At 37.6% G+C, this 14,451-nt stretch overlaps 1 protein-coding gene across 1 annotated transcript; it reads right to left on the bottom strand.

Moving 5' to 3' along the window:
* Nucleotides 1-2,184: 2,184 nt before the first annotated feature.
* On the bottom strand, nucleotides 2,185-12,294 carry TLR3 (toll like receptor 3). Its single transcript, XM_054633379.2, has 5 exons — nucleotides 12,205-12,294; nucleotides 9,000-9,448; nucleotides 7,575-7,766; nucleotides 4,257-6,082; nucleotides 2,185-3,482 (listed from the first exon to the last, which is right to left on the bottom strand). The coding sequence occupies exons 2-5, from the start codon at nucleotides 9,441-9,443 to the stop codon at nucleotides 3,254-3,256; spliced, it is 2,691 nt and encodes an 896-aa protein (XP_054489354.2). The 5' UTR covers nucleotides 9,444-9,448; nucleotides 12,205-12,294; the 3' UTR covers nucleotides 2,185-3,253.
* Between the last annotated feature and the right edge of the window lie 2,157 nt (nucleotides 12,295-14,451).

Below are 14,451 nucleotides of genomic sequence, written 5' to 3'. Positions count from 1 at the left end.
GGACCCTGAGGTAATTCTGTGTCTCCTCACATCAAGCACAAGGGCCAGGGGTCCTTTGTGTTCCACGAGGTAAGAACTCACACGTGAATTGATTACCTCTCTTGTACACTCTTGTTATTAATGTTGTTCATGTTACTGTTTGGTTTTTGTTTCATTGCTTTTTCAAGTAAATTGTTCTTATCTCAACCCATGATCTTTACCTTTTGTGTCTCCAGTTCTGCTCTCCAGTCTTCCAGGGGGAGGGAGGAGTGAGCGAGCAGCACATAGTTTAGAACACTAAATTGGGGAATAGTATTCCTAAACCATGACACCCTGTCATTCAAGATCTACAGAAACAGTCAGGTTCCACTCCAAATCTCCAGACTTGAGCATTCTGCCTCACTCAAGTCCTTTATATATTCTGCTTTCAATACAAATGGCTCCTCTTTAGTCCTACGTAACATCTTTGATATTACAAGTTTGGAACTACTTTTCATTTATTTGGTGTTTAACTCATCAGCAAATCAACATAATATAATCTCATGCTGCCCACTGCAATGAGACTGCCCAGCTCAGACATAGACTGTGAATCCTGAAAGCACTTACAACTCTTAGCCATGTTAAGCCCATTTATTTACTCTCAATAAAATTGTCAAACAAATCTAGAGGAGCAGACCAGAAGTAACTTTCAGAAAAACAGGGAAAATTTATAGGAAAATTTTAGGTCTGGTGTACCTGGTGATTACCACTGGCCCTGTGATTATTATTTTTGTGCCTTTTTTTTTTCTACATTATGAACCTTTTTTTTTTTAATTTTATACATTGCGAACCTTTATAATGTCTATTACTGTGATAGATTATTTTAAACTGAATCTATGTACTAAAATAACTGTTTAGAATGTATTCATCATATTTTTATAATTTAAAGGGATTTTTCATTCATCACCCAATACTTCTTTGTATTCCTAGCTGTATTACAAAACTAAGCATTTATAAGATTTTTTTCACTGTTCTGAAACCAATTTTGGGGGCTTTTGTAGTCACTAGAAAAATCTTTAAGAATTTAGACATGCTGTCATCTGTCAGTCTCTAAGGGTCAGAAAAGACCATTAGATACTCTAGTCTGACCTCTTGTATCACATTTCACCACAGCATTTCTCCATGTGTTCTCTTCATCTCTATGTCATTTTTAATATCCATGTGAATACTAATAATATCCATGTGAACTACTAGCATTTTCTAAACAATTTATGTTAATGTGGAAAGAGAAATTCTGCTGCTATGTGTCATTGCAGATTTAGGATAGGAACTCTGTCACATGTTAGTCTTTAAATAAGAGAAAGAACAGTTGAAATGGTGCATACCCGGCACACCATAATTACCAACTTGCCTCCTCAACTTTCATGGCCTAAGCATGAAGAAAGAATTTGTCACTTCGCCTGAAAAGGTGAGAAAGATGAGATGAAAGCATCACAATGGGGATAATCCTATTACTGTAATTAGGGAATCATCATCTATCACTTCAGCTGTAAACAAAGCCTGTTTTGTTTTCACTCAGGACTTCCCAGGCAAGTGAAGATAACTGCACCCCCTTCACTATTCCAGTGCATGAAAAAATTATATTTCACTAATTATTTGTCTTGTTTAGGTTTTTATCATCATGGGACAATAGGAAACCTATTAAAACCCAATTTTTCATCTACACATATAGCAAATAATGAGAAAGATGTTTTAAATGTGAAGTATAGAACTGTTTTCTAAAGCAGTAAAACAGCATTCTTGTAGCAACAGTGGTATTGAAGTTGATGAGGGAAATGCTAGGGGAAAAAAGAAATTTAAAAATATTCCTGAGCTATTGAAGGATCGCAGACCTACTAAAAGCTGACAAAGTTTTCAAAGGTCCTTGCAGCAGCAATTAAATATTAACAAAACTATACAAATGATTGCCTTGTGTCTAATTTACAATAACTTGTGTTTAGATTCACCATAAAATTTTAGCCAGTGTTAAACATTATAAACACTCTTGAAAGCACATTTTGCTCAGCCTCACCTCTCTCTCACAATCAAGATGCTAGCCCATATGTTTGAAGCTTAATGCCCTGGCAATTGCCATCTAGCCTACATTTCTGTAAAATATGTTCAGGAAAAAAAAATCAAACTAGCTTAATTTGCAAGAAATAAACTACAGAATTCTATCTGATTTTTTTACAGTTTTATTTTTAGCTATCAAAGGCAAAACTGTATATAAAGGGAAACAAAAGAATTGAAATTAATCTAGTGTTTAAATTTTTTTCCCACTCCACCTCTAACTGTGGTCAGAATAATGTTTCTGATACTATTTGAAACGATTTGTTTTTGTTATTGTTGCTTTACCAGTAACAAAATTTTTGGTAATGAAATTGCAGTAGCACCACTTTCTCCACAAAGTTGTCTTCTGATTATATTATAAAAACATCTGTACCTTTATTCATTTTATATAGGTGCAGCAGCTGTGCCTTGGCCACGCTTCACATTGATTTCAAGTTCTGTGTACAGGCCTGCATACAGTTTTGTGTGCATTCTAAGAATCAAGGTGACATCTCTCTCTGTTAAAGTCCTGCCAGCTCTCTGAATTTCACCAGAGAAGAGCTAAATTTTTTTTCCTGATATCAAATTTATTAAATTAGTTGACTCATCAGTCTGAAAGTCACTTTTTGATAGCAACCAGTATTAGCCCCCCCAGAAGGCATAATCACAAAGGTATTAAAACTCACTTTGAAACTCACTTTTGAACTGCAAATTCTTGTTTTGAATTACAGAAGTAATTTTCTGTGTTACTTAATGTGTTTCACAAGGAAAGCTTTCCAGCTGGAGGCACTGAATCCCCCATGTTTCAAAAGCAAGAACTAGTGTCCACTCTACCTTCTACAAAGATTTTGCTGTTTTATCATTAATGCATTTTCTTTTGTATATCCCCTTAGAGAGTCTGTCTTTTCTACTATATATCATTTCATAGAACATCAGTGATTCTCACTGCTTTTCAGAATTTCTACCACATTTTCAATACACTGATTGAAATGACTATCCACCATGATCCCTTTTAACATCACTTCAGTGCAGCTGAATTAAAATATCAGCAAAAATATGAATATAAACAAATAAATTTAAATGATAGTGCCCCTTACATATATTTACAGGATGACAATTTTCAGACCTTCATGAAGGCTTGCTAGTTTTCCAGTGATAGACAATAGACAATAAAATGACCCCATAATTCAAATCTGTAGCTCAAAAATCAGTGCACTTTACTTTTACATTTAAGTGCCATCGCTAATTGCTGATGAAATGCACTGACTCGTTCTTTCTGGGCTGGCCAGTTCAAGATGCAGTGAGATCTGAACATTCCTCTTCTCAGGTGAAGTGCATGATACAACTTGTAATCTTGGATATCATCAAGAAAGATCAGTATGATGGAGTCCCGACTTTGTTCAATAGCTTGCTGGAGAGCATGATACACCTTGAAACTGAAGCAAAAATAAGAGAAAAATCAGTGTTTTCTTTTATGTGAAAGAGAAAGAAAAGATTAACGGGATCTTAGTGTCTATTTTGTGATATACAATGGTTATTACTTTTCTTAAATTAGTTGCCTCTAACTAAAAAAATAAAATAATGCTCTAAAAATATAACCTAAGTGTACTGTCTTGATATAGCCTTGTTTAGCAAAATCCTTTTCTTTATGAGACCTCGATATAAGAATAGTGAAAAGACTAACTTAAAGGGAAACAAAAACCAGCTTTCAATCCTAGTGGTCTCACTCATTGTTGCTCTTCTTCAAATGTGTGATTTAAGGAAAGCAGTCTGCAAAGGTATCAGCCTGACTTTTGGGAAAAAAAACCCAACCAAACAAAACAAAACAAAAGACCCCAAAAGCAAAAAGAAAACCAACAAACCAAACAAACAAAAAAACAACCAAAAAAACCCAACAAAAACAAACTTAAAAACCCAAACAAATAAATCAAACAAACAAAAAACCCCACAAAAAACACCCAAGAAAATGCCTAAAACATTGACTTAGATATTCAAATGTACACTATCGTATGTGTGAAACAATTAACGTTATTAACTTAGGAATTATTTTGAAGTTACAATATATTAGGTAAATATATTGAAGTAGATTTTGAGTCGGTATTTTCCATTAAATGGTATTTTTTTATTAAATTACAACTAAAAAATGATCTTGGTAAAATATCTCTTAAGAAATTTTTCCTCTTACAGATAAAATTTCAAATCCTACTCACTTTTTACACCAGGGATCCTCTAAAAGGTGTTCAGTCACAACAAAAATAATCTTCCTGCTCATTTTTATGCTGTTAATTGTGGCTTCAATTACAGATACGCCTGCTTCAAAATCCCGTTCTTCTAAACAAAACTTAATTTCAAAGTGGTTATTTTTTTCCAGAGACATGAAATTTTTAGACACCCAATTCTTGTCCTCTCTTGCATGAATAACATACGCATCATAATCATACTGTTCCTGTTGTCTCTCAAATTCTTTAAAACCAAGCATTCGATTGACTAAAATATTCCAGTAGAAAGCTATTCTCCACCCTTCAAAATGGATGGTAAGGACAATAAAAATGAATAGCGTTACAATAGTGGTAGAGATCACAAAAAGAAGTTGAAATGGAGCACTGTCTTTGCAGGCTGAACTATCAAAATACAAAACCAGACTACCATGATATTTAGGTGGGGTGTTGCAGATGTACTGGGACCTCAATACAGGTATATCTGCTTGGGTCTCGTTAAGCCAATCAGCAAACCAAGCAATGCTTTCACAGGTACAATCGAAGGGATTGGAATCCATCTCTAGTCTTCTCAAGCTCCTGAAAGGTGGACCAAATACTTTTTCTTCAACTGAGGTTATCAGATTTTTCTGAAGGTTCAATGAATTCAGAGAGGCTTGGTCATCAAACAGAGTTGCTGGAAGCAAATTCAAATTATTTGAGCCTAAATCCAAGTGTTTTAATTGAAACAGACCCCTGAAAACCTGAACTGGAATTTCATCAAGCCCATTTGATTTTAAATTAAGAATTTGCAAATTGGGAAGACCCTTTAAAAAAAGAACAGGGCCACCCGGATTTGCATGCTTCCAAAGCCGGGCTAAATTATTGTGCTGCAAATCCAGGATGTCGAGTTTGTCAAGTCCATCAAACAAGTCTTCTTTTATGTTTGCTATGTTGTTATTGCTGATGTCCAGGACAGTCAGGTTTCGTAGAGGATGAAAAGGTGAAGGAGAAAGGTCCAGATTACTGCAGCCTACCTTCCTCAGCATCAGTTTTCTAAGGCCTGGGACAAATATGAATGATTCACTTTGCAAAGTCAAGTTTTTATTATAGGAAAGATAAATATCTTGTATATTATTGAGACCTTTAAACTCATGACCTGTAAGCTGTTGACTAATTTCATTGAGACCAAGATCAAGAATTTTCAGGTGTCCCAGGGAAGAAAATGCCCCGCTTTCTATTGTAGAGATTCTGGTTTTTGTGAGGTTGAGAACCTGTAAGCTAGAATTAGCAAGTGATGAAAATGTTTTATTAGTTATTCTTTGTAAGTTTATGTTGCAGTTGCAGAGACTCAGATATTTCAGGTTGTTCAGACCTGTGAACATGTTAGCAGTAATTCCTGGAAAATTGTTATTATCCATTATAAGGTACTCCAGGTGGTATAACCAATGAAAAGAAAAATCTTCAATTTTCCCAGCAAGTGAGTTTATGAGATTCAAATATTTAAGGCTGGATAATCCATAAAATAAACGTGAAGTTACATGAATATTATTAATCTTCAGGTTTAAGTATTGTAAACTTGAAAGCCACTGAAATGAGTCATTTTCTATGACAGAGAGAGAATTTTGGGAAAGGTTTAAAATTGTAAGATTTGTTGCTTGTAGTCCCTGGAAAGTTGACTTGCCAATGTAGGAAAGTTTCACATGGCTTAGTGAGAGGTTTCGAATTGCTGTGTTTGACAATTCTGTACAAAGTTTCTTTGTGCGATTTTCACCAAGTTCAACATTGTTCAGTATGAGGCCACACAAATTTCCAATTGTATGGAAGCATCCCGTATGAAACTGAAAGGACAAGAAAAAAAGTCTTGAGCTAAACAAGAAAGTTGTAAGAAAGTTGACCCATAAAAGGAAAACTTGGAAAGGCTTTCAAATGCAATTTCCAAGAATAGAATTCCTACACTCAGATTGCTTCACAGCCAAGTTCAAACACTTTTTGGAGTTTACACTTCTTGTGACAATAGTTCTATCACTTCTAACATGATTATCATAAATCTGAGTAGTATTATTTTAGGAGGAGACAGAAAGTGGCTTAGTGAGATGCAAGTTTGTATCCAACAACCAAAACTCCTTCTCTAGAAGTATCTTAAAAATTTTTATATCTTTCTTCAGCTTTCTTTCATTGATATCTGCTAGGTATACTAATCTACTAGTTATTAGGTCTGCAGACAGACAAGAAGAAACCCAGTTTCTATGTGCAAAGTGAAGCTAATATGAAACCTAATACTTGCTTTCACAATATGGATCACAAGCTTTTATCATAGTGCTAGCCCCTCATCTTGATTAACACATCAGCTGAGGGATTTTTCAGAATTCTTCAAATGCATAAGGCTGCTTTTTAGATAGCAGTACTGTAAAACCAGAGTAGCTGAAAGTGGCACAAGGTAGCAGTGCCCAAGAAAAGAGTAGTGCCATTTACTCATCTACACCCTGTACCCTTGTGCCAGAATAGCCCCACTTGCAGTCACACAGTGAACCAGGTAGGGAACCAGTGTGACTACAAGCTAACCAAGCCAAAACACCTGTAGATCTTCCTCAGTGATCCAGCACATAGCCTCATAAAAGCTGGTATCAGAAAGAGGGAGGGATGAAGAGGCCAAGCAAAAGAGGATGGAGGGATTCACTCTTAGCATGGATACAAACTTACACCACCTTAAAATATTCTTGTAGGTTCAATGTACATATTTAGAATTGCCACACTTAATCATCACTCTTCACAGAATCAAAACACTGAGAAGCAGATCAGAGAGCACATATGGAAGACAAAGCACCCATGTGGGTTTTTTTTAAAGGAGTGGGTATATGTTCCTGGAATGATTATTTCTCTGATGTTCCCATAGCCACAAGTTGAACACTCTACTCTCTTTGATTAACTGAGAAGTGAAACCTAGATTGTATAACCAGACATGCATAGTACCACACTTTATACCCACTTAGAAAGTGTGTCAGCCCTTCCCCTTCAGCACATGCAAAAATAGTTCTGCACAGAAAATACCTGGTAAGGATTCTAAGAGCATCTCAGTTTAGGTCTTGCTTGAGACCTCTGATCTACATGGAACCAGCCCATATGAAACCAGCCTGTGCCGATTTCAGTGGCAAAACAATAATTCTGTAAATTACTGCTGGAGGTCAGGAGGAATGCTGTATAAAATGGAATGGGTTTTGGACCTCCCTGGATCAAAATTGTAATATAAATGCCATACAACCATACAGGGTAAATCAGGATAGTTCCATTTTATACTTACACCTGTTAAATTTCTGTTGAAATACTGCCTACCTCTTTTAGTGGATTTGATGACAAATCAAGACTATTTAATGAGGTGTTGCTAAGAAAACTGAAGTCTTCTTTTTTCAACTCAGTGATTTGGTTGCTCCCCAACATGAGTTCATGAAGTTTCTCCAACTGTTGCTCCAATCCTAAATTGGCTGACTTCAAAGAATTATGAGATAGGTCCAAAATTTTCAAGTTCTGGAGACAATATGCAAGAAAAAAAGGTATAAAATTATTTTTTAATCTTTATTTTATGTAATACAGAAAAAATTTAGAAATATTTCATTAAGAGTACAACTGATTAGAAATTAGTTGCAATACTACACTTAAAATAAATTTGCAATACAGAAATGGCAGCTTTCAAGCTCCTGCTGAAAGAAGTATTCTGTATTTTTCACACCAGTAACTTTCATGGTATTAATGATATTAACCTGTTAAAGTATCTACTGCAAACCAAAGCAGATTTAGTTAAAGTTCCTTGATTCACTGAAGGCCCTCACTCATATAAAGTGATAAATGCAAAAGCCTACAGGTGGCTGTAGTTACAACTATTGCAGTATTAGACATTGCATTCCGTGCTTTTTCAGTGTGGTCCAGCCCCGTAAATGGAATGAGGAAGGTGAAGTTCCCAACATGGAAGATGGTTGCACTCACTTGTATTTAGTTGTGCCAGCAGACCGACAGTGCAAGCAAGTACACTTCATGCAACTGAACTGGAATACTGAGTTTAGCAGGGAAGTTCAGACCTACTCAAGACCACATGCATACTCATTGGAACACTGAGTGACAATTAGTACCTACACATTGTCCTTACTTTACTTTTTTTTTTTGTCCTTAGGCTCTTCCTTTTGCATGAATCCTGCCTGGGGCAAAGACAGTGAAATAGGCCTTTCTTGCTTTCTGTGGTGGTCCCCCAATTTCTGCTACAGACACGAATATTTAACCACATGTAAACTACCAGAGAAAGCAAAGGTACAATAAAAACATTTTTACTCTTTCTCAGTTCTTAAAGTCCTGAGAGACACTACATTCAGCCTAAGCACTGGCCCTCCTGGTTTGAATACTTAAACCTCAACCTTGAGAATTGAGGCTGCCAGCTACCCAGGCAGCTCAGATTCCACAGATTCCACTTAGATATTCTCATCATCTGCTGCTGCTATTGGCTCAGCACACATCCTGCATGGGAGAGATGCTTCAAAGGGATGCAATACAGAAAAAGGAATGGAGAGCATTCACTCACAAAGATGATTGAGACTCCAACATGCTATAATAGAGGAAGCCACAAGGCCTCTTCTTCAGCAAAAATGAGTGAAAGATTATATGTTGAGTATTTTGAGATACCAACGAAGCAGTTCTGTATAACACTGGAAAATACAGTAAATTCCCCATTTATACTTTATTTACATGAAAAGGTGCATTTCTAACTCTTACCTTCAGGGTTTTGAAAGGATGATTTTTTATATTTAGTCTGTTGTATCCTAGATTGAGCTCAGTCAGGTTGGTGCAGGAAGCAAAGACTCTGTCAGGGAGCTTATACAATTCATTATGTTCTAACTTCAGAATCTGCAACAGGGGCACATTTTGGCACAATTCTGGTTGCAGTTTAGAGATGCTGTTGTAGCCTGCATTCAAGTAAACCAGCTGGCTGTACTTGGTCAAATTTGCAGGAGCTAGCTGTCTTAGCTGATTATGAGAAATGTCCAAACTCGTTATATTGTCTGGAAGATCAGAGGGAATTTGAGTCAGCTTTAGGTGACTGCAGTCAGCCATTTCATTTTGAATATGACATTGCTTTCCAGCTGATGCACACGGCCAGAAGACAAACATCAGTCTGACACATAAGCTGCTCCACCAAAGAATAGTGTTTCTCATCATTCTATCTGCAAAGGCAAAAAGAACACTGCAAATTACAATCATTTTGAGATGACTTGCGTCTTCAGCTGAAGGCTAAGCAAGAAAAGCTAAGCTTAAAAAATATGTGATTTCATAGTGAGCAAGCAGTCAGTGGTTTTAATCCATTATTTTTTTTCTGCATTTACTTCTGCAGAAGAATTATGTCTAATAATTGCTCTAAATAAATACTTTTATTTAAAAGCAATAATATTGTCTTGCACAAAAATAGGTATGTTCAAAAAGCTACCAACTTTATATATTATTGATGAAAATTTTCAATTGCTTTCTCTTTTCTGATTAATTTGGCATTGCTTTAACATTCATAAAATGCAATAAATATGACAAATTGTACATAAGCCTCTCAATGTTAGTAACTGATCTCTGAGCTTAATTACATCTAAAATATTTACAGTTATATGCAGTAAAAATACATAATATACCACTTCTTTCTTTTACTGTTCTTGCCAGTTTTTATTTTACAAGTCAATCACACAAAATTCTATCTGTCTATCCATCTTATAGAGAAAGAAGGAATACCAGGCTATAGAAACATATATGAGAAAGTAAGAACACACAAAATAAATCAGTACCAACCTAATCAGAGAAAGAAATAGATAACAGCCAAGGTGTATAGGAGACACTGCCCCTAGATTCAATATATTTATCCAAATACTTTCAGGAAAACTTATACATTTAAGAATTTATATACTCCACCCCATATCTTTTGTTCATTTAGATTAGGCTATCAACATTGAAACTCTAATTTTCAATGGCTATACCTGTTTTGTCATTACATTTCTAATGAATCTTAGGCTTTTTCATATTTTGTTCATTTTCCATTTAGTATCCATTAGATTTAAATTCACCTGGTGATCTTGTAATGAAACTTTACTGCCCAAAGAAAGAAAATAGATTCCATAAAAATTCTGATCAGAACAGAGCTGTGTGAGCTCACAAGGGTTTGACTAGCCTTCTGAGTCATGGAGCTTGCCTAATTAAATGGAATTTCTTCTAATCAAAAGAAGAGTCCTCTGTATCTTCCATATTATTCTCTACAGAATTAATCTTAAGTAGAGGGAGAACATACTTTCTGAGTGCTTGTCAGAACATTTTTTCCATGCTGTAGCACAGGACAATAAGCTTAGGCTCCTGTCTTCAATATTTTTCTTTTTTAAAAAATAGAAAGCTTATACTTTCAACCCTGATGTGTGACAGTGTCTTCACAGTCTTGATACACATTTATCTGTATAGCCTTCTGCCAACAAACTTGGAACCTACCTACCAACCTCAATTTACCAATTAGTTCAGTCTCGGCAGGACGGGCTCCCAGGCAGAGAAGGCTATTAGGGCCCCAGTACAGAACAGGCTATAGATGGGAATAAACCTGCCTAGACTTAGCAGGAAGCTAGAAGAGCTTCTCAAAAAACTAACTCATGGGAAGTGTGAGCTTTATTTCTTCTAGAGCTCCCACTTTCCTTTGCTAGGAAGCTGTGTTTAATTAATATGATTGAGCCTTGAGCACATTAGAGTATCGCGCTTTAGCAAACAATGAAACAAGAAATTAGAAGAGAAATTAAACCTGCACATTTGTATAGAAAAAGGGAAGAATTCTTCATAACTGATATTTTCTAAAGAGACAAATTTCCACTAGCATAACAAAACACTCTAAGGAGTTGACACTGCAACGTGCAGCCAAACAGGAGCTTAGCAGGTCGACCTCAGGAGAGTTTGACTCCATAGCTGACCTGCCTTGTCAGAGGGCATGCATTAAGACTGCTCCAGTGGCAAAAAGTCACATTATAGTGGCCAGAGGGGAATCTCATGGCTGCCTTTTTGGGAGCAACCTGGCCATCTAAGGGGAAACAGTTGTATAATCCAGTGGGAGTGGGCGTACAAGCAAGGGATAGAGGGACATAAAACATTGCAAAGGCACACACAAAGGACTACAAAAGATGGGTTAAAATAAACCTTCATGAAAAAACAATTCCCTGCTGGATACTGCACGTCAGGCTGACCCACATCCTGCAGCTCTTATAGCCTGGCTCTCCACTCATCTGCCACTGGTTAATGGGGAGGAGGAGGGGACAACAAACTCCTGGTCCTGCAGACAGCCTGGCCTGCTACAGCTGCTGCCAAGCACAGCACCCGTGTCCCTGTAGCTGAGAAAATGAAGGACCACTTGTCCTACCTCTTTCCTCTGCACCCCAACTGCTGGAAACACTAAGGAAAACAAAAGGGAAGTTTATCTGTGACAGAAGCTTGCAACCTGGTCTGCATCATTCTCAGGGCTAGGTTTAGGGTGATCAGCCAGCTGCTGGGTGCAGCAGCAATTGTTGCCAGGCTCACCTTTAAGTTTGAAAGGCGGAAGAAATGTACTGCGCAATCACAAACCAGGTTCTTTAGCTGACTTCCAGCGAGGCCCAATGGGCTGCCTTTTCCTGGATTTTTCATTGTAAGAAGTCTGAAACCAACTTTAGGTGTTTTAGCTTTGCCTGGGGGGTCCAGTGAAGAAAGCACACACCCATTATCAAACTTCAGAGACAGCATTTCAGATGGGCAAAAGAAAGAAATACAGTTTTAACATTATGAGCAAGAACTTTAAAAACTGGCACTGACTTGGCTGACTTGCAAGTGAAGAAAAATCCAGGATCAAGGAAATCACCCGAACTCCTGGGCAGCGCTTTACCTTTGCACCCCAATATTCACATTTATTTTTATGAAGTGAAGGATTTTACCGACTTACCTCTGCGGGCTTTATCCCCTTGGGTCTGGAAGCATCCCACCTCTGCACTAGTTTCTCAGCACACGAAAACCATGAGGAAGCTCTGTGCCCAGAGCCGGAAGAAGTGAAAGCGAAAGCGCGGCCAGGCGCTCCGAGGGAAGCGGGGAGCGGCGGGGCGGCTCCGGCAGCCGGCGGGATGAGCATCCCCGGGCAGCCGCAGCCGCGGGTCCCCCATCCGCAGCGAACCTCCTGAGATCAAAGGTTTCAGAGGTGTTGAGGGTTGGCAATAGCTCCTAACCTCACAGTCCGGCTGCTGCTTGTGGATGCTGACCACAAGTAAACGGATTGAAACACACAGATTTATCACAGATGAGCAGCAGCATCACACGATCCTATTTAAAACTCAGATAGAATTTATTCCTGGCTATTTCCAGTGTCTGAAAATCCTCAAGGGCATATCCCAAAAGCCAATATCCTGACTGATAGATTACTGACATAGGGATATTAGTTTTTAAAGTAGAAACAGCAACAATGTTTCCTACAGAGCCATGTACAGTATTCCCTTTAAAAGGGAATTTGGTTATGTGACATAGTAATATATTTAATTTCTAAGAGAGAAATAAAATATTTCATATTTAATAATTAAAAAAAAAACAACAATTCTTTTTTAAGTCCAAGTTAAAGTTTCAGGTACAGCTTTCAGATGTGTGTCCTCTTAATACTGTTTGTGAATCTGTGTGCCCCTAATTTCCAAAGAACCTGAGCATCAGTTTCCTGGAGGAGACTTTCTCAGAACTACCTTCTGAACATGACAGGATGCTATTGCTTCAACTACTTTGGCATTCATGAATATTCTGCAGAACTGATCCAGCTATATGTAGGGCACATTAACTGCTGAGGTCACCTGACATTTTTAAGTAATTGTGCTGTCCCCTCTTAAGTGAAGATTGGGTAGCTGCACACTAACTCAGAAAAGAATAAAGTTGGGCTTTAATTTGTCATTGGAGGTTTTTGAAATTATAACCTGCAGGCAAGGTGTTAACTGCCTGCCCATCAGGAGCTCTGGGGAGAGAGGGAGCTTGTTCTGGTTTCTACCCTAAATCTGGGACTACCAACATTTTTGCTGTGGAGGAGGCTGGCTGGGAGATGGGCTGGATAACAATGAGGTTGAGGCCCTTACTTCCTACTTCTGTTCTCTGAATTCTTTCAATAATTGCTGGATAGAAATTAATGTTTATTCTTGGAGTTGGGACGCAAACTGAGACCAGAACCAAGATCCTTTGGAGTTGAAAGGGTCTAAAGCCTTTCATTCCCATTTTACAGTAAAACCTTGATCCTCTCTTTCTTCTTGGTGTGGGAAGAGTAAATTTCTGTTCCATGCTGTCCAGTGTGCTAGTGTCAGGATGTAGAGAGCTTTTTGGAGAATTGGTTAGCTGAGAAAGGACATTCCGATGTGATACCGATGGATAAGGGTAAGAGAAACAAGCTGGGAACTGAGCAACCGATGCCCAATTACTGATGAAGGTCACAGCGACCTTCTCTAAAATGGGAAGACGGGGGAGAAAATTGCTTGCCAGAAAATGTAGTTATCCCAAGGTAGAGAAATTAGAAGAATGTATACATAGAAGCAAAATAATTGTTAAGAGATAGAAGTAGGTGTGTTTGATTATAGTGTGCTTTAACCAATAATGAGCTCAGATTTTGCAATATGCATAAGCTTCATTAACACTAATATAAAAGTGTGTAAGCTTTCAATAAACTTCGAGATTTGCTATTCATCGCATATGGTGTGTCGCATCTCTCCCGCCGTTACGACATCAGGATAAGGTCATTTGATCAGAAGGACAGCCAGCTGACGTCACATTAAGTTAATCTGAAGAGAATTTTTGCTTTGTGTGTTGTTATTCTGCTGCTTTAGAACATAGAAGATCACATTGATGGTAAGAAACATAGTAATTAACAACCTTTGTAGATCACTATTCCAGCATAGCAATACTCTCAGGTATTTTCTCTCTCCCTACACCATACTCATAACTACAGATAAAAGGTGGTCTTTGATCTTACCTCACAATTTTTTGCTTCTCAAACCTCTCTTCCCTATACACATAAGAGACTATTAGGAAGCTACAGTTGTCCCAGGCACAATGGAGGAAAACCATCTAATGCTGCTGAAACTGTTAATTTTTTCACTAAGGCTTTTTCAACACTCTAGCCTTTCAAAAATATCCAGGGCTCGGGGAGACAACAGCACATGGGTGGTCAAAATCT

The sequence above is a fragment of the Agelaius phoeniceus genome, chromosome 4, assembly GCF_051311805.1.
Source record: "Agelaius phoeniceus isolate bAgePho1 chromosome 4, bAgePho1.hap1, whole genome shotgun sequence".
NCBI classification, from domain to species: domain Eukaryota; kingdom Metazoa; phylum Chordata; class Aves; order Passeriformes; family Icteridae; genus Agelaius; species Agelaius phoeniceus.
This window is presented reverse-complemented; position numbering and strand designations above follow the sequence as displayed.

Coding starts and splice junctions, on each gene's coding strand:
- TLR3 (XM_054633379.2), bottom strand. CDS start 9,443: ATGATGAGAAACACTATTCTTTGGTGGAGCAGCTTATGTGTCAGACTG. Junction 6,083..7,574: donor CATCAAATCCACTAAAAGAG/GTAGGCAGTATT, acceptor TTGTCCTTTCAG/TTTCATACGGGATGCTTCCA. Junction 3,483..4,256: donor GAGGATCCCTGGTGTAAAAA/GTGAGTAGGATT, acceptor TTTTTGCTTCAG/TTTCAAGGTGTATCATGCTC.